At 40.3% G+C, this 20413-nt stretch overlaps 1 protein-coding gene across 17 annotated transcripts in view; it reads right to left on the bottom strand.

Moving 5' to 3' along the window:
- Positions 1 to 20413, bottom strand: part of cadpsa (Ca2+-dependent activator protein for secretion a) — a 229556-nt gene that overhangs the window by 19239 nt on the left and 189904 nt on the right. For 16 of the 17 annotated variants that reach the window (XM_007895168.2, XM_042339419.1, XM_042339412.1 and 13 more), the window contains 4 exons: positions 19396 to 19470; positions 18561 to 18644; positions 17368 to 17400; positions 8316 to 8423 (listed from right to left, as the gene is read on the bottom strand). In XM_007895168.2, the coding sequence (XP_007893359.1) occupies positions 8316 to 8423; positions 17368 to 17400; positions 18561 to 18644; positions 19396 to 19470 (300 nt within the window). The remainder of the gene's footprint in view (positions 1 to 8315; positions 8424 to 17367; positions 17401 to 18560; positions 18645 to 19395; positions 19471 to 20413) is intronic. The other variant, XM_007895169.2, reaches the window with a different exon arrangement.

Raw genomic sequence — 20413 nt, 5'->3', positions numbered from 1 at the left:
TGGTGCGTGGGAGTACACGAGTTGCAGAGTTTTGCAATCAAAAGAGAAGCAATTAAACAACTGAGCAGTAACATTAAGCAACACGAGGAGAGAGAGAGATGGAAAAGGGCGATAATGCAGATAGCAGTGACACAGACAGGATAGGCTGAATGGTTTCCTTCTGTGCTGATAATTTCTATGTTTCTAGAACTTTTTGGCATTTGTGAAGTGATACCGGCTTCATTCAGTGAGGCAACAGTTAGTGAACAACACCTGTAGTTATAATAATTCTTCATCTGACTGTGACAATTTCAGGAATTACAGTGACTGTGAGGCAATTACAGTGACTTGGGGCCATTGCACTCAGCATCCATCATTGTTTCAGAACCCTGTTACGACGTTTACTACAGCATTGCTATATTTAAGTATTTATTCATTGAGTTTCACTGAACTGGTTCCTCCTTAGGCCAATTGCAAGGTTTTGCTTTTAGTTCCAAGTCTGCTTGACTTTACCACAAATCACATAGTAGGTTACTAACAAAACATTTCTGACATTTCTATTCAAACATTTTTAATCAAGATATATTTCACTTTTCATGTTCTTTTATATAAGAAAGCGGTTTCAATCTTGTGCATTTATGTGATAGAAAAACTGAACAAGTAAATAATGTTTAAACAAATTCCTCATAAACTTGGAAGGACAAACAGAGGAGTGGAAAGCTTTAAGAATTTTGAATATAGTTCTGATGCAATCATGAAATAAACATTTTGCTTAAGAAAGTTGTGGTACTTACAGTCTTTACAGTTTTGATTATGTCACTCACTGCAAGTTTCTTCTCACTTATGTTATTTTTATCCAACAAAACCACCACAATACTGAAGTACTACATGAACACTTATCAAACGCAGTAGAATGAACACCACTTTATATAAGTCAACTTTTGAAACTAGTTTGTGGATTATGAGACTGTCCTGGACTATCATTTCTGTGGGAAATGTCTCTGGCTTGACACACTCTGGCTCAGAATCATTGAGCTGGAGTGTGAGTTAGACACACTCCAAGAAATAAGGAAGGGGGAGGAATTTCTGGATAGTTTTATCCTGAACTCGGTCACACCCCAAAGGAAAACACAGGTACAGGAAGGGGAGGATGCTACTGTCAGTGAGCAGAGTAATGGGAACCTAGGAGAGGAAGAGAAGGAGGTCCTATAGACACTGGCCCTGTCCAACAGGTATGAGGTACTCGATTCCTGTGAGCACAAGAATGACTGTGAGGAGGAGAGCCAAGGCACAGTGGAGCAGAAGGCTGTCCAAAGTGGGGAAGAGCAAATTAGAAATGTAGCTGTGATAAGGGATTCAATTCTTAGGAAAGAGATAGCATCCTCTGTAGCCAAGATCGAGAGTCCCGAAGGGTGTGTTGCCTACCTGGTGCCAGGGTAAGGGACATCTCAAAGCAGCTGAAGAGGAATTTCGAAAGGGAGGGGGCAGATTCAGTTGTCGTGGTCCATGTTGGAACAAACGATATAGGAAAAAACAGGGAGGAGGTCCTGCAGAGAGAGTTTCAGGAGTTAGGAGATAAATTGAAAGACAGGACCTCGAGAGTAATAATCTCTGGATTGTTACCCAAGCCACGTGCAAATTGGAATAGGGAGAAATAGATTAGGAAAGTTAACATGTGGCTAAAGGATTGGTGTGGGAAAGAAGGGTTCCATTTCATGGGACATTGGCACCAATATTGGGACAGGAAGAAGCTGTACAAATGGGACGGGCTCCACCTGAACTGGAAGGGGACCAAAGTCCTAGCGGAAAGGGTAAATAGGGCTGTGGCAAAGGCTTTAAACTAGTAAACGGGGGGAGGGATCAGAAGGAAATGACTCAAGCCAGACAAAAGTAAGAAGTAAGGAGAACATAAATGGTCAGGTAATTAATGGAACTTAGGAAAATAAACTGGAAAACAATATTGGCAAACAACGAGATAGAGTCCAGGAGAAATATATTCTGTTAAAAAGCAAGACAAAGCTAAATAATAATGCGACACCATGAATGGATAAAGACATAAGGGCAAAGTTGAGACTCAGGAAAGCGGCGTTCACTAAGTACTTAAACAACAAGGGAGAGCATGACCAAAAAAATACAAAGAGGTCAGGAAAATAGTCAAAAAAACAATTAGGAAGGCAAAGAGGAATTATGAAATTAAATTATTAAGGAATATAAAAAGAAATAGTAAAATATTGTACGGATATAAATAACAAAAGAAAAATCAAAATAGGAATAGGGCCACTAAGGGATGGACAAGATAAACTCACAGGCTGCGACAGCGAAATGGCAGAAATATTAAATAATTACTTTGCCTCAGTATTCACCAGGGAGACGGATCAGGTGGACATGACCGTAGAAGAAGAGATCGAAAATAATATAAATACATTTAAGATACAAAGGGGAGATATAATCGAAAAACTAATGAAATTCAGAGAGGATAAAACCTATGGTCCAGATGGATTGCATACGCGTACATTAAAAGAATTGAGGGAAGAGATAGCAGAGGCACTATTAACATATATAATAACTCATTAGAAAAGGGAGTAGTGCCAGAGGACTGGAGGATAGCTAGTGTTATGCCTATATTTAAAAAGGGAGATAGAACAAGCCCAGGGAACTATAGACCTGTCAGCTTAACATTGGTGGTAGGAAAGATAATGGAATCCTTTCCTTACTGAAGGAGGTAATAGAAAAACATCTAGAAATGGAAAACATAATAAAGAATAGTCAGCACGGATTTCAAAAAGGAAGGTCATGCTTGACCAACCTCATTGAATTCTTTGAAGGGATAACAGAAAGAGTAGACAAGGGTAATGCGGTAGATGTAATATATTTAGATTTCCAAAAGGCGTTCGATAAGGTACCACATAATAGACTAATGAATAAGGTTAGAGCACGTGGAGTCAGGGGAAAAATAGCAGAATGGATAGCAAGCTGGCTGCAAAACAGAAAACAGAGAGTAGGGGTAAGGAGTAGCTACTCAGACTGGAAGGGGGTGGGCAGTGGTGTTCCACAAGGATAGGTATTGGGACTACTGTTGTTCACAATATACATTAATGATTTGCATTCGGGAATCAGCAGTACAATTTCAAAATTTGCGGACGACACCAAATTGGGGGGAGTAGTTAATACAGAGGACGACTGCAACAAATTACAGCAAGACATTAATAAACTTAAACTGCAAATGCATTTCAATGTAGAAAAGTATGAGGCTGTACATTTTGGTAGAAGGAATAAGGAAGTCACATACATCCTGGAAAATAAAAACCTAAATGGGGTAGAGGAGCAAAGGAACCTAGGGATACACATATACAATTCACTAAAAGTAGCAATGCAGGTTAATAAGGCCATTAAAAAAAGCAAACCAGACATTGGGGTTCATTTCTAGAGGGATAGAAATGAAAAGCAGGGAAGTTATAGTAAACTTCTATAGAACCTTGGTTAGACCACATTTAGAATACTGTGTGCAGTTTTGATCCCCACATTATAGAAGGGATATAGAGGCACTGGAGAGGGTGCAAAGGAGATTCACAAGGATGATCCCAGAACTGAGAGGTTATATCTACCAGGAAAGGCTGAACATGCTTTGGATTCTTTTATCTTGAAAAGAGGGTAAGAGGTGACCTGATAGAGGTCTTTAAAATGATGAAAGGTTTTGATAGGGTTGACATAGGGAAGATGTTTCCACTTGTGAGGGAGACCAAAACCAGGGGCCATCAATATAAGATAGTCACAAAAACATCAAATAGGGAAGTTAGAAGAAATTTCTTCACACAGAGAGTAGTGGGAATGTGGAGCATGCTACCACAAGGAGTTGTTAAAGCAAATAGCACAGATGTATTGAAGGGAAAGCTCGATAGGTACATGAGGGAGAAAGGAATAGAAGGTTAATCTTGAAGGCTTAGTTGAGGAAGGGCAGAAGAAGGCTCATGTGGAGCATAAACATCGGCATAGACCAGTTGGGCCAAATGGGCTGTTTCTGTGCTGCATATTGTATTGTAAGTTAACACAACTATTTCAAAATGAGCCTCTGATGACAGCACTTTAGTTATCATTTATCCAAATGATTACAAAAAGTTGTTTAGGAAATATTTCTCCCAATTTTGTACTGAGTTACCCTGACAGTTTAGACATTAGAGACCGAAGAATATGATGAACTTCGTAAAATTGTTTGAATGTCTGAATCGAGCTTCATTTTATTTCCTCTGGGAACAATACCATTTAAAAAGATAATTAGCAAATTAAAAAAAACATATCTGGATTAACTTTTACCAAAATACCAACTGTTTTTTCAAAAGCAATGAAATAACCATCCTACTTCAGCAGCAATGCATAAATATGTATAAATGTGATTTCTGTGATCAGCCTACAATAATGAAAGGAAGTTATGGGGTATGAACTATATTCCAAAAATGACTTGGTCGCCTAATTTCCTTGCCAAAGGAGATTAAAGTAAAATGGAAAGTAATATTAAGAGCTACATAATGTCCCAGGAGCACAGATATCTGGACAGTACAATGATACAGCACAATTTCATATAGCGGTATAACGTAGTTTACCTCAAGATCCTTATTAAAAACATAAACTTTAATGAAAATAAAAACAGCAGTGTGATGGAATTTATGCTTGGCGATTTAACAACTTTAAAGGTCTCAAAGAATTACCTCAAATATTCTCAGGTACATGACAGAACTAACATCATCCATTCCTTCTAAAAGTGGAAAACAGAGAGGGTAAATAACAAAAGATAAAACGCTGGAGAATGCAAAGGCGGGAAGAAAAAATAAAAGAGGAAATGCTTTTAAATAATGTACTGTAAATACACACCGATTTCAAAAATAATTTACAGCAAAACTGAATGATTTATAAATGTTTTAAACATTTTTAAGTGTGTCCAAAATGTTTTCTTCACATCATTATACGATTCTGTTCTGGGTTCCCAGGCTTCTCATGCTGGGGCACTAATTGTCCTCTGGCCACTTGCCCAAGTGACCATTGTGCAAGCCTTGGCAGTGAGCGTCAACAGCTGCAACAACAACCAACAACAACTTGCACTTATATAGCGCCCTCCGTCTCAGAGCGTTTAACAGTTAACAGCTGAGCCTGAACTCTTCTCACCCGGTTGCCACACTCACCCATAACCAGTAGAAGGTGCTAAACAGGAACCAGGACCAAGACCTATTTAGCCTCCCTCTTACAGCCCTGGCTAAGACCAGCAAACTCAGCATGGATTCAAACCAGTGAGCTCCTGGTCCGTAAGGTCTAACCACTGCACCAACAGGGCAGCCACCGCCTAATGAATTCTAACCACTTTATTTTATATTCAAAGCAGTTTAATTTTGCTCATTAGGAATTTCTCTGACCGCAATAAGTCCAATTCTTCCATTCACAAATGAAGGAAGGTGCCAAGGTTTTGAAACCCACGGAAAATAAATCAAATTAAATTTTGCTCACAAATATAAATTGTATTTCACTAAAACTTTTACTCACCCAAAACACTGATATTTATATGAGTTGAATTGCTTTACATGGAGAACATATACTGTTACTTGTGACCAGGACACCTTTCGGCTTACCTCTGTATAAATCAACTAAAATCAGCTGATTTAAAAAAAAGAAATGTTACCACATATTTAGAAGTCAGCTGTCCTGATCATTGTATTCCGATGCATTGTATTAACCAGAAAAAGTAAATATACTGCAATTATATAATAAGTTAGTACACAATTTTATACTTCAAGAACACAGAGTGGTTTTATATTTATTTTCACATATCCCCACACTGCTAAAATAAAGTGCAATAACATAAGTGTAATTAAAGTACAGGAAGGAAATATTAAAGTGTTTTTTTCTTCCACTATGCTTCGAATCAGAAACAGATAGCCAAGAGAACACTTTCAATGAATCTTCATTCAATCCGTTTTCTTTCACCAAAAAGTGAATTCAAGCATCCCTTTCAATTTAACAGTTTTGAACAAAGCACCTGTCATTAAATACTCGTATTAATATACCTGAATACCTTCTTTTTGTATGGAATATTGGTTACCTTGTTCTATTGCTTTGCCTGGGTTTCAGTTATTGCATTTTTTTGTATACGAATACACCAAAACACAACAAGCAATATCCAAAAAGTATTTGGATATTTTGAATTTACAGGCCATAATGTTTAACAAAATAGATGAACTTTGGAGAACAGAAAAATGTTTGTGCTGTTTTCTTAAAAATGTAACAGACTTTGCTTGGCATTTTAGCATTTTGTAATAACAATCCATGCTTTTGATAAAAAGCCTTAGATGTCATCGAGAAACCTCAAAGCACTTCTCAGCATATACTGTAAAGTGGATTGACTGTATACTTTGTAGGCCAACTCATATTAATTTTTGTATACTCATTGCATATTTACATGCTTCGATGTAGAGATCTTGGCTCCTGCATAATATTTCAGATGCCAGGGATTCTGGAATTCAAGGCAACAGCATAGAAAGTCACAAATAAAAAATCCAATAGGAAAGGCCTGTGGATTTTTGCAGTAGATTAATGAACTTCCAAGTAGTGAATTTACAATTAAATCCCAGCCTATTTGAACGAGGCTACCCTTGTTTAATGGGTTTCACCAGCCCTCAGCCAAGTCATTGTGTCTCTCGAAGGAATGACAGTGCCAGGCTTACACTGTAGAGTTGATCTGCTTCAAGTTTAGACCAAATCTGGCCTGCTGGCAGATGGCAATAGAGGAGAATGGAGGGGGAATAAACCCAGAAATAAAAAGTAAAATGCGGTAGAGAAATCTACAGCAAATCAACTGAACAAAATGACAAAAGGATTAAACATTGGATTCAACCAACACAGTAACCAATTCCTAATTGAATTGCTGGCAGTTACAACTGGCAATTTCAGTGCGACATTTGTTGATTTCAGTGACAAATGAAAATTCAGTTGGATTGACTGTGTCTTCAATGTCTACTGGATGGGTGAAATGTTTCTCATTTCTTACAAACTTTAAACAGTTTGTTAGACATACATGCATAGAACTTTGAGGACCACCCCACCCCTGCCTCCCCATCGCGCTTTATGCATGTGTGAAACATTCTTGTAAGATGTGGGTCACGCTAGTAGATGTACACAGGAAGATTATTTGACTCAAAATCATGCCACTGGCTGCAATGTGACAAAACATTGGATATGAGAGATAAGTTTCATTTTAGTTGGAAAACGGATCAAAGAAAAAGATAGAGATGGAAGGCAATCAGAAAGAAATGAAAGACAGAAAGTTTTTTTGACAGAAACTGGACAATTGACATACAATGATGAAAGCAAGATAAAAGATTAGACGAGTGTATAAAGCCTTGCGTGAGATATTCAGAAAAGATGCACTGCAAGTAGAAACCTTAAAAGTTGAATAAATATATTGAAAATAAACAGCTTTAACCATATAACACCACACTGCCAACATTATTCCTTTAAGTGATGTGATGACATTGTTTCAAAAAAACCTTATCAACTAGTTAAGCTCTAATCAATAGAATAGGTTTAACAATGGATTATAAAGAAAGCGCATCAATGTGCACACTGCAAACCACAAAACAACACAAAAGCATTGCTATACCAAACAGTATGAAAGACAAAGTTATAAACATCTTCTATTGGTCTGCTGACTAAATATACTGTAAAAACTGAATTCAATTGACGATTCTGACTGTTGTTTTAACAAGATTAATGCCACAGTTTTAAAACCAGTAACTTTGCTAAAGTTCTTGCCACAGTTTACCTCTTCTAAATGTGATAACTAATTTGTTTTTTACATTTTATTAAATGTAAAGATCTGTACCTACATGAACAGTGCTCCAGGGACAACTAATTTTACATCATTAATATCCTATTCATATGATACAAGAAAAGCAGATTTGTTTTTGTGCCTCATAGTTCCAGCAAGCATTAAAACAAGATTTTTAATTATATTACTGTTGTATATTATATAGACTACAGGTGCACTCGGAGAGAACACTGTTCCATCTCCTACAAAAGTTGCTCATGGACTTGAGCTAACAAAACCTCCTCATAAAAAAGCACTGCGCCAGAAGTTACATGCAGACAGACCAGGAGCTGACGCAACATACATGGTAGACTACAGTGCAGAGTCAGAACAGAGAGAGGCAGAGAGGAGCCTGAGTCAGAGGGACAGAAAAGATCTCAACGGTTACCGAATTTCTCAAAATGTGACTTATCCCTCTGTCTTACGTATTGTCACATTTTGAATGATCTCCTCCATGGCTAGCAAGGAGGAGAAGGCATTTACTTACATCAAATAACCTTTCTATATACATCTCCTCATTGACCTTGTCACGCAGGATATCCTGACTCTGTCGCACAAAGGTTACGTAGGCATCTGCCACATCCATCCCAGGTTTCTGGTAAGAAAAGACAAAGAGAGAATTATATTACACTGGTTTGCATTTGCAAAGTCTGTGATCATTCTCTTGAATATATGGTGAGTTTAATAGTACACAATAATTTGTTTCTGATTAACAAAGAAAGGTAAACATTATGTTCTTTCTCAGGTCTTTGACAGAAACAGAAAGAATGTTGAATTACAAATTATACAGTACACGCAGATACATACAGATACATACAATAAGAGGACATTATAACAAGGAGCTATCCCTATGGGTATCATTTAGGGAAGTATTTAGGTTGGACTTTGCAATAGCTTCAGGGGCTCTTTGAGCTCTGGAGGCTTGTAATTCCACCCACTCTTTAGCTGGAAGACAGTTTGCCATAAAATGTAAGATTGCACAGAATTGTAGTAAATTCTTAAATTCAATTTTAATTTGAAAGACATTGTTCTGCAGCTCTCAAAAAGATCCGGGCTTTCAAGTTAAGATCGAATTTCAGAATTTTACACAATATTGCTGCAATCTTAAATTTAAAGGCAAAATGGTCTTAACAGGCTAAGACGAGGAGGAATTTGGGTCCTTCGATTTGGGTGAGTTGTGATCCTAGCAGAGGCTTTGGAGGTCAGTGAGTGTCATAATCCCATGTTACATGCACAAGTTGCAGTTAATTTATCAAGATCATTTCAAAATATGGTACACACAGAATTACAATCAATCCGACATGAGTAAAAAAGTTACTGCAGATGATTTGTGTATGTGTGTATAAATCAATGCTTATCTTGTTCTGTCTTGTTTGCATACTTCCAGCTGAATGTTCTTGTAAACTGACTGTTTGTTGAAATGAAAGATTGTACTCCGCTACATTATGCTCTGTGATGAAGTAAGTGCACAAGTTCACAAGTAAGTACTTTGTTCACTTTACCACTCTAAACTGTGAGAGATACGGTTGTGAGGAGTCCTTCAATAGATTAATAAAATGCTTTGTACTTATAATTACTAAGAATTATTTTTCATTAGGTCTGACAGAGTTGTAACCTGTAAGGTGTATATATCCACTGAGCAAGGACACACCAAAGGTGGTCAGCAGGAGATGAGGAACTATCTACCCCTGCAGTATGTGGCAACCTCTTAGGGCCTCTGATAATCCTGGAGGCGAAGAACAACCCCAGGCTTCTGTTTTCTACCATATCCCGACTCCTCTGTCCCCCCCACCACCCGCGCAGGTCATCTCCTCCAACCTTCACTGTGAGGAGATGCTGGATTTCCTTGAATCCAAAATCAAGGGAATCCGCTCCGCGGTCACTCCCCCTCCAACTTCCACCCACCCCCAACCCCTTCCCTCCCACACTCCTACCCATCCTCCCCTACACACCTTCATACCCGTTTCCCCACCCTCTGTCACCGAACTCATCCTGTCCCTGAAACCCACCACCTGCTCCCTTGACCCCATCCCCACTCCACTCCTTATCTCTCAGCTCCACCTTCTTGCCCCACTTATCACAGACATCATCAACCTGTCCCTCTCCTCTGGCTCTGTTCCCATTCCCCTAAAAACTGCCATCATCACTCCCACTTTGAAAAAACCCTCCCTTGATGCGTCGCAGCTATCAAGCTACCAGCCCATCTCCAACCTCCCCTACCTGTCCAAGGTCCTTGAAAGAGTTGTCACCTCCCAGCTGCGCTCTTTCCTCTCCACCCAAGCAATATATGAACCCCTTCAGTCGGGTTTCCGTGCTGCCCACAGCACAGAAACCGCCCTGGTCAAGGTCACCAATGACATCTTGATCATCTGCGACCAGGGCTCCCTCTGCCTCCACGTCCTCCTCGACCTATCGGCAGCATTCGATACGGTCGATCACGCTATCCTCCTCCACTGCTTGTCCTCCCACCTTCAAGGCCCTGTCCTTGAGTGGTTTAGGTCGGACCTCTCCCACCGTCTTCATTTTGTTTCTACAAATGGCTTTTCCTCCAGCCCCCACACTGTTGCTCCCTCCTACCTCTCCGACCTACTATCCCCCTACCTACCTGCTCGTGCCCTCCGTTCCTCTGGCTCCGGTCTGCTCCACATCCCCCGCCCCAACCGCCCTACCATCGATGGCCGGGCCTTCAGCCTCTCAGCCCCGAGGCTCAGAAACTCCATCCCCCAGTGCCTTCGCCGCTTCCTCCCTTTCCTCCTTCAAGGCTGGTCTCAAGACCTTTCTCTTTGACCGTGCCTTCAGCTCTCCTCTCGACTCTCTACCCCCTCCTCGCTCCCTCCCTTCCCTCCCCTCACCCTGACTATTTCCCCCCTGCTCGGGTCCTGACCCAACCGTCCAGCGCCTTGGGACGTCCTCCCCACGTGAAAGGCGCTCTAGAAATGGAATCTTGTTGTTGTTATTAATCGAAGAAATAATCCCACAAATGCATTATCAGAATGTAATATATCTGGTTTAAAAATGCTGACATACAAATGCTGACTTTGCCACCCAAATATACACACTGGTAAGCAACTGCTGTGAACTGATTTCTGTTAATCAGAAGTACTTACAACCATAGGGCACCAATTCTGGATGGTCAGTCACTGTAAATTACACTTGGTTAACACTTCCCTTTTATTTCCTGAGCGAAAATGAGTACAATTTAGGGAGGAGGTAGGGGGAAAGACCCTACTAGGATTTTGCAAATAATTATAGAGCAAGACATCTGATTGTGTCTCTCTTGAACATGACATTACACGTTCTACCTGCTCTTTCTATGACAAGGGAATGTATCATTAGTGTTGTGCTACTCCTTAAAGCAATTTACAGCTACTAGATACACAATATCCAACTCTATTTCTATTGCAAGAAAAAAAAGTAACTTCATGAAAGGGAATCTAATATTGATTTGTTTTCTTATAGTTACATTGAAATATCAAATGACAAAAAAAACATTAAATATTTCCCAAACTCATTGTTTGGACTTCCTGACTAAAATTAATTTCACTTATCTGAAGAAAACCAAATGAATAAAGACTGAGAAACAGCTTGTCCTGCATTTAACTCACAGACTCAGAACAGAACTGGTTTGTGATTCTCTGACTGCTGGTGCCTTCAATCCGTTGGAATCCAAAGGCACAAATTGGCATGTGTGAAGGTGCACTTGTGTCTCTTGACTTTTTTTTACACACACCACAAATTCCAGGCAAAGTTCCAGATAGGACTGCTATCCTGAAAGCACTCTGGGGAGCTACCCTGCATGAGGGGCGCTATATTCATGCAAGTCGTTGTTGTTGGCATATTCATGGCTCAGCCCTTCCCACTTTGTTTACTTTGCTTTCCTGGTTGTTGCTGCTTTCGGAGATGGGCTGGAGATTCTCATTGGGAGGAGCTGGTAAGTACAACCAGAGGCTAAATATTGTCTCTCGGTTTATATTACAGTGCTGCTGCAGAGGGCAAAGCTGCTGCGAATGCATGCTCCAGGGACTATTATTTTCACTCATTCTCTTGCGATTGAAACACACACTTATAACATTTTTATGTAGCTGCTTTACAAGCATGTTTCTAAAATCGAACAAGTGTAATCTATTACTGGGAGAAAAGTGCCTATTAAATATTTCACCCACATGATATGCAGTCACTCCATTTTGTGAAGCACTTTGAGATATCTCAACGATTTGATAAGGTGCTATATCAAATGCAAGGATTATTATTGCAAAAGTGTAAGCTTTTCTCTATGTTTCAAATGATCAAGTTTAGGAGGTTGATGGGTGATCTGATCGAGATGTATCAGATCATAAATTATAAAGGGATTTGACAGGTTGAATAGTGAACAACTGTTTCCTATGGTGAGAGAATTGAGGACTACAGGCCATAATAATAATCTTTCCATTTGATATAGCACCTTATCACGTCTTCTAGATGTCTCAAAGCACTTCACAGTGAATTATACTGTGAAGTGAATTGACTATATGTTTGGGGGCGGAATGCAGCAGCCAATTGCACACAGCAGTGTTCCACGAACAGTCGTGGATTGAAGAGACCAATTCATTTTTTTTTTAAGGAATTATTCATAGTATCATAGAATTATACAGCACATAGTGTCTGTGCCGGCTTTTTGAAAAGAGCTATCCAATTCGATCCCACTCACCCACTCTCTCCCCACAGCCCTACAAACTTGTCCTCCCCAAACAATTATCTACTTCTTTCTTAAAAGTTGTTATCGAATGAACTTCCACCACTCTTTCAGGCAATGCATTCCAGATCCGAAAAACTCACTGTGTGAAAAAATTTCTCCTCACCTCCCCTGTTACTTTTAACAACTATTTTAAATCGGTGCCCTTGGGTTACCAACCCACCCGCCAGTGGTAATAGTTTCTCCTTGTTCACCTTATCGAATCCCCTAATAATTTTGAAAACTTCTATTAAGTCTCCTCTTAACCTTCTCTACTTCAAGGAGAATAATCCCAGCTTCTTTAGCCTCTCCTAATAACTGAAGTCCCTCATTCCTGGTACCAACCTGGTAAATCTCCTTTGCACCCTCTCCAATGCCTTGACATCCTTCCTAAAGTGTTAGGTCTAAAAGGTGCCCAGAACTGAACACAGTAGCTCCCGGGTTTCTCTTTCTGCCCCTTTTTGTACGGGGGAGTAACATTTGCAACCCTCCAGTCCTCTGGCATCATCACTGTGCCCAAGAAGGATTGAAAGAATGTGGCCAGAGCCTCTGTTATTTCCACCCTTACTTCCCTCAGTAACCTAGGACTGGGTGACTTATCTACCTTGAACACTGTCAACCTTTTTAGTACCTCCTCTCAGTTTATTCTCATCTTATCCAATTTCTCCACCCTCTCCTCCAATATTATGGCATTGGCTGCATCTTCTTTTGTGAAGACAGATGCAAAGTACTCATTCAGTATGTCAGCCATGCCCTCTGTCTCCACAAGATTTCCTCTTTAGTCCCTAATTGGACCCACCCCACCTTTGTATATCCTTTTATTCCTTATATGCTTATAAAATATCTTTGGGTTCCCTTTTATGTTACCTGCTAATCTTTTCTTATACAATCTCTTTGCCCCACTTATTTCCTTTTTCAGTTATCCTCTGTACTTTCTATATTCTATTTGATTATCTTCTGTGTTTTGGACCTGACATTTATCATAAGCCTCCTTTTTCTATTTTATTTTAATCCCAATTTCCTTACTCATCCAGGGAGGTTTGGATGCCCTACCTTTCCCCTTTGTGGGAATGTATTTGTTCTGTCTCTGAACTAACTCCTCCTTGAAGGCTTCCCATTGCTCATTAGCTGTTTTACCTGCCAATCTTTCTTTCCAGTCCACCTTGGCTCGGTCTCTTTTTAATTCACTGAAATTAGCCCTCTTCCAGTTGAGTATCTTCACCTTTGATTGTTCCTTGTCCCTTTCCATAAGTAATCTAAACCTAATGATGTTCTGATCACTGTTGTCCAGATGTTCTCCTACTGAAACCTGCTCTACTTGCCCCACTTCATTCCCCCAGAACTAGATCCAGCACTGCTTCCTTCCTCGTTGGATTGGAAACATACTGACCCTGAGAGTTATTCTACACACATTTCAGGAATCTTCCCCCTCCTTTACACTCTTATTTTGCCAGTCTATGTTAGGATAATTGAAGTCCCCCATTAACACTAATCTATTGATTTTGCAACTTTCTGAAATCTGCTTGCAGATTTGCTCGTTTATCTCCTTCCCACTATTTGAAGATCTATAGTATACACCTAACAAAGTAACAGCTCCTTTTCTGCTCCTTAACTCTAACCAAATAGATTCTGTTTTTGGACCCTCTAGCACATCGTCCCTTTCCAGGGCTGTAACCGTGTCTTTAATCAATATTGCCATCCACCACTCTTTTTTTTCCTTCCCAAGCCTCCTCAATACTTTGTAGCCAGGAATATTCAGCTCCCATTCCTGCACTTGTTTGAGCCAGGTCTCTGTTGTTGCCACTACATCATAACCCCATGTGACAACTTGAGCCCGCAGCTCACCAACCTTATTTGTCACTCCCGTGCATTTACGCACATGCACTCCAAGACCGACTGAGTCTACTCTGCATTTCTCACCCATCTAATCTCTCCCTTTTTTGGATTACTCCTTATTACATTGCTATTCGTCTCTCCCAGTCCTCCATGTAACTTGTTTGTCCTCTCTGATGCTACATCCTGATTCCTTTCCCCTCTTGAAATTAGTTTAAACTCCTCCCCACAGCACTAATTAACCTCCCTGCGAGGACATTGATCCCAGCCCTGTTCAGGTGTAACCCATCCACCTTGTACAGGTCCCACCTGCCTCAGAACTGGTCCCAATGTTTCAGGAACCTGAAGCTCTCCTTTCTGCACCATTTCTCAAGCCATGCTTGATGCGTTTCATCCTGCTGTTTTGATACTCACTTGCACGAGACACTGGGATTAATCCAGAGATCACCACATTTGAGTTCCTACTCTTTAGCTTTTTCCCTAGCTTCTGATACTTTCCCTGTCGGATCGCTGCCCTTTTCTTCCCTACATCATGAATCCTAACATGGACCACGACTTCTGGATGTTCCCCTTCCCCCTGTAGAACATTTTGCACCCGTTCCACGATGTCTTCAACTCTGGCACAAGGAAGGCAATCATACCATGTGAGAGTCATGTCTTAGGTTGCAGAAACGCCTGTCTACTCCTTTCACTGTTGTGTCCCCAATGATAATTGCATTGACACTTTTCCCTGTGTTCCCTTGTGCATTCATTTGCTTTTGACTCCTCTCCCCAGAGGTGTCATCACCCTGACCGGTATTCAGTACAAAGAACCGGTTTGTGAGTGCTACCCGTCCCCTCTTCCTACCAGACTGGGCGGTCACGCACTCACTCTACTTCTGAACTCTCTGTGGCTGTGGGTTGACCACCTCCTGAAACGTTCAATCCATGAACTCTTCAGCCTCCCGTATGCTATGTAGTGACACCAGCCTCACCTCAAGCTCAGAAACCTTGAGCTCAAGCTCGAGCAGCCGGAGGCACTTCCTACACACGTGTTTGTTCAGGGCATACAAAGCATCCTGGAGTTCCCACATGGCACACATTGTGCACGCAACCAGTCTCAGCTGCCCTGCCATATTCCTAGACATGTTTTATATTAATTTAATATAACTGTTGTATATTTTATAATTATGCACCTCTTTCCCCCTCTGCACCAAATTCCCACTCTCACCAAATTCCTTAACAGAATTCTCACTCTGTTCCACCTCTCTCAGTTACCTCCTCACTCTGCTGGGCTCTCTGCTTGAGTGAAGCTCTCGCATTTCTCCCCTTTATATAGGCCTCTGACATAACCAGTTTCAACTGGCAGGTTGTATTACTCCCGGAAAAGCATTCCACCAATCAACTAACAACCAGGTTTCTACTTACTGCTTGGTAAACAGAGGCGTGAGGAGTAAGGAAACTTGCCCAACATTTCGCCCTGCCAAGAATCAAACCCAGGTTTCTCACTTGAGAGACGAGTGCTCTAACCACCGAGTCTTAAACTTGAGGCTAAACCATTTAAATGTGAAGTAAGGAAACATTTTTTCATGCAGTGGATAGTGGGAGTATGGAATTCACTGCCCCAGAGGGCAGTGGAGACAAAGCCAATTGAAGAATTTAAAGGCCAACAGATATATTGATAGACAGGGGCTTCGGGGATGTACAGGGAGTACATGGAGGTGGGCTTGAGCTGTGGATTAGGCACCATCTTGGAAAGTGGTGGGACAGGTCTGATGAGCTGAATGGCCTCCTCCTATTCCTATGCTCCTTAATCCTAATAGAGAGGCAAATTGATCTTAACAGTATAAACAATGATCCAGGAGGCCAAAGTGGAAAGAAAATATAATTTATAAAATAGGCCCTAAATTTTTGTAAAAGTACGTACAATTTACCCAACCTTGAAATGATATTAAATATTTTAAATTAGGAGAGGAGTTCTTGTCTCTTTATACTTTAAATAAGCATTAATTTGAACGATTTAAGGAGAGTAAATCACTACACAATGGTGGAGTTTTAAATCAAATGAGTTGGCTTCATTAGTATTCTCTGTAACTCAATCTTCAAAGTTACTGTGACATATTAGTGGTAATAATACACTCCCAGCAAACACTCACACACTTGAAATGACATGATTTCTTACTTCGGCACAGTTTGATTAGGTGAAACTTGCCAAGGGGAAAGGAAGCTGAAAGAGATCTAGGGTGTTAGTTGACTCATTGCTCACCATGTCAAAACAACAATAAACAAGGGAAACTCAGTAATGGACTATGTAGCCTAATGAGTTGAGTTCAAATTCCCAGAAGTCAAATTGTACTTGAGAATGACTTTATGAAGTCATTGCTCTGGTCGGGCCACACCTGCCATACTGTGTACAGTTCTGATATCTGCACCAAAGTGCCCTGGCCCTCGAGACAGTGTAATGAACAGTAATGAAGACCATCCCCATTGTTTAAAGCTGTGAACGACAACTAGACATGGTATCAACCTTGAAAACTGATGTTTTAGAGGGGGCCTTACAGAGGGATATAAGATTTAGATGAGATTGAAAAAGGACAACCAAAACAATGCTTTCAAATTTGCCACTACAGCAGATCAAGAGGACACAAATTTGGGGTAACAAAGGGCAGTTTCAGAACAGACACCAGGAAGCATTTCTTTATTCAGAGGGTCGTCAAGGACTGGAACAGTTACCAGGAAGGGTGGTTGAGGCCAAGATGCTGGACTTGTGTAAGAAACAGCTTGCTGCTGTGATGAAAGAACAACAGGGTGACTATTCTATAAGGATGAAATCAAATGGGCCAAAGGATCTTCTTCAGCTGAACTGATCTTGTGAGGTAAAACATTTGTGAACTTTAAGAATGGGTTTCTTCTGTTTCAAAGTTTGCCTTATTTTCTAAATTCAGGAATTTTATTTGTATATACATGATTGTGTAAGCAGACAAAAACAAAGTGACAGAAGTATAGTTGGACTTACAGGTACATCCACGTACTTTGAAGCTGCTTTCACCTTTAAGGCAAGATAGCAAGAGAGGACATAATTACAAATGTAATCATTGGACTAACTGTCAGCAAAGGATGCCTTGCATTAACATGCTGAATATATAATTAAACAACATTTTTAGCTTTCCATAATTGCACTTGGTTAAACCGTAAAACTATACTGCATACCAGAACTGAGAGCATTTCTTAATGCAAACTCTCTGCTTGTTGGCCTTCCCAACTTTTCCCTCCACAAGCTGCAGATCATAGAATCATAGAATTATACAGCACAGAGGGAGGCCATTCAGCTCATCATATCTGTGACGGCTCCTTGAAAAGAGCTATCCAAATCAATCCTATTCTCCTGCTCTCTCCCCATAGCCCTGCAAACTTGTCCTCCCCAATAATTTAGAATTTTGCAGGTTGTGTCATCTCCTGCTCCAGGTGACCCTATCACTTCCACCCTCGTCTGGCTCCATTAGCTCCCCGTCCCCAGAGGACAGAGTTCAAAATCCTCATCCTCACCTTCAAGGCCCTCCATGGCCATGCTCCTTCCTACAACAACAACAATTACATTTGTATAGTGCCTTTCACGTCGCAAGGACATCCTAAGGCACTGAACCTGTGTGACCTGCTAACCCCATATCAACCTATCCGCTCCTTCCGTTCAGCAGACTTCAGCAGCCTGCTCCACGTCCCCCCAAGGCCTGCCCCACCATCAACGGTCAGGCCTTCAGCCTCTCTACCTCCACCTTTTGAGAACTCCAACCCACAGTCCCTTGCTCTCTCCCTTGCCTCCTTCAAGGTACGTATCAAGACCTTCCTCTTCGACCAGGCCTTTGGGCACTCTCCAACCCCTAACTCCTTGACCTCCACCACTCCCCCCCTCTCGATCCGAACCCCGTGCTCCCAATGCCCTGCTTGGGTCCAAATCCCTGACTGTCCAGCACCTTGGGACATCCTTCTGACGTGAAAGACGCTATTCAAATGTCATTGAAAGAGATGCTCTATATCCGGTAAAATTTAACATGCTTTAAATTTAACATTACTTTCCACATTGGTCATTAGGATATATTTCCATTATAACTATTATAACGATATTGTCAAACTATGCTAAATATGCTGACCCACAGAGCATCATCCAGCAAAATAGGCATGAAATACACAAATTAACATAAAGAGTCTTACTGTGAAGGACAGAAAGGAAGAGAAGAGTGTCCCTTCATCGTATCTTGACAGTTTGGACAGTACCCCTTCCAAAATAGTGACAAACTAACAGAAGAAAAGGATGGGAGACAAATGAAATTATTTGCTGTTAAAACATTATCAATTTTGCCCTTCATTGCTTAAATAGATGATCATTGAATGATGAGATCCATATTTCAGGATCAGGGCATTAATCTAGCTCTTGCACAACATCCATTGAGGTTTAAGAAACTTCATTTAGTTTGCATTCAAAGCACGTTTGTCCCTCTATAACTAACACTACATGCTGAATGTCATTTTTATACACAAATAGTCATAACTGGGTATAATATTACCTTTGATTCAGTATGTTAGTTCATCGTCTCTCTGTCTAAACAATTATCTATAAATGATTTAAAATGACTGGAAAAAAACCCCCTATGAAGTGATTTTTTAATTGATCATCATCCTCTGAAAGGTTAACAATACAATGTAATAACTGTGTGTTCAGCGTCAGGTAAATGACATGCAATAATACTGACAACAATCAGAACCAATTGAAACATCTCAAAGACGTGATAAGGTGCTATGTCAAATGCAAGGATTATTATTATAATTACTCAGTAATGTTATCTGCTAAACAATTTTTCTGAAAAAAAGCAAGAGAACAACAAGGTACAATACATTTTAACATGGTTGACCTATAAGCTCCACTCTTTGCAATCGGATGTATAACACATTTGGATTTCTGTTACAATGAAATTCTGAAGAAAAAAGTTAAATTGAGGTTTCGACACAATAAATCCCAGTTCCTGCCTATTATTGTTCTGCACTGTACCTTTGCAACCATGAGAGTTATCATTTCTTTCACTGTATCTTCGATCAACTCATCGATTTTCGAATGGTATTGCCGCTGAAAAAAAATAGAAAGGCGCATGGGCAAAATGTGATACTAACTTTGGAGATCCATTGGGCCATACAAGTGAAGTTTGAATTTATTTTTTATTTTTTTTAAAAAGCACGCGCACACCATTCTCTTTAGCAAATCTCTAGTTTGGGAGCAGAGTATTTTCCAGGTGTACAACATTTGTGGGATGGATTTGGTGCTGAATGCTGGTTTCAGGACATATATGTGCGATTTTGAGTTTGTTTTTTGGGGAGGTTTCAGATGCAAATAAATGTGAACAGCTGCCGTGTAACTGCATCTATAGTGGGACGTCAAAGCACACAGCTTGGTTTACCAACCCTGTCATAATGTCGCAAAAAAGGCTGGGAATGTTGTGCTCATTGATTGCAAACACCATTGTCTTGGTCTGAGCTTACATCAGAATTGTTGAATTGATTTCAAACTGAGTGACACAAACAGGTAAAAGAATTGGGTAGTCTAGTCACTTGGATCATTCTCCAGCTGGAAGTGAATGAATGTGTATCTAATATTTATTCCTCACACAATTCCCAATTTTGATGAGACTATCAGGAAGAGGTACCAAGAGGCAGGCGTTTCCTTAAACAAAGAGGAGACAGGAACCAAGTAACCTAGGTCTCATTCATGCTAACTTTGTGCCCAGTTAGAAAATGGTATCAGTTTTGGCCTGGGGCCAGGTCACCTGTTGGCCTGCTTACACACAAAGCATGTTTAATAAATTCTTTGGACATTTTGGCAAATGTGAAATCATTGAAAGCAAGTTTTAAAACTACATCTTTTAGTCCAGAAATTCCATCTCAGCAGTCTATTCATTCCAATTAATTCAGAATTGCATGTAAATAATTCATAAATAAACCTTCCATCAAGAATACTGTGGAAAATTCATATTAGATACGCAAAAATACTGTTTAAGTCTCACTGTAGATCCTGG

The sequence above is a fragment of the Callorhinchus milii genome, unplaced genomic scaffold, assembly GCF_018977255.1.
Source record: "Callorhinchus milii isolate IMCB2004 unplaced genomic scaffold, IMCB_Cmil_1.0 Scaffold12, whole genome shotgun sequence".
Classification (NCBI taxonomy): Eukaryota; Metazoa; Chordata; class Chondrichthyes; order Chimaeriformes; family Callorhinchidae; genus Callorhinchus; species Callorhinchus milii.
This window is presented reverse-complemented; position numbering and strand designations above follow the sequence as displayed.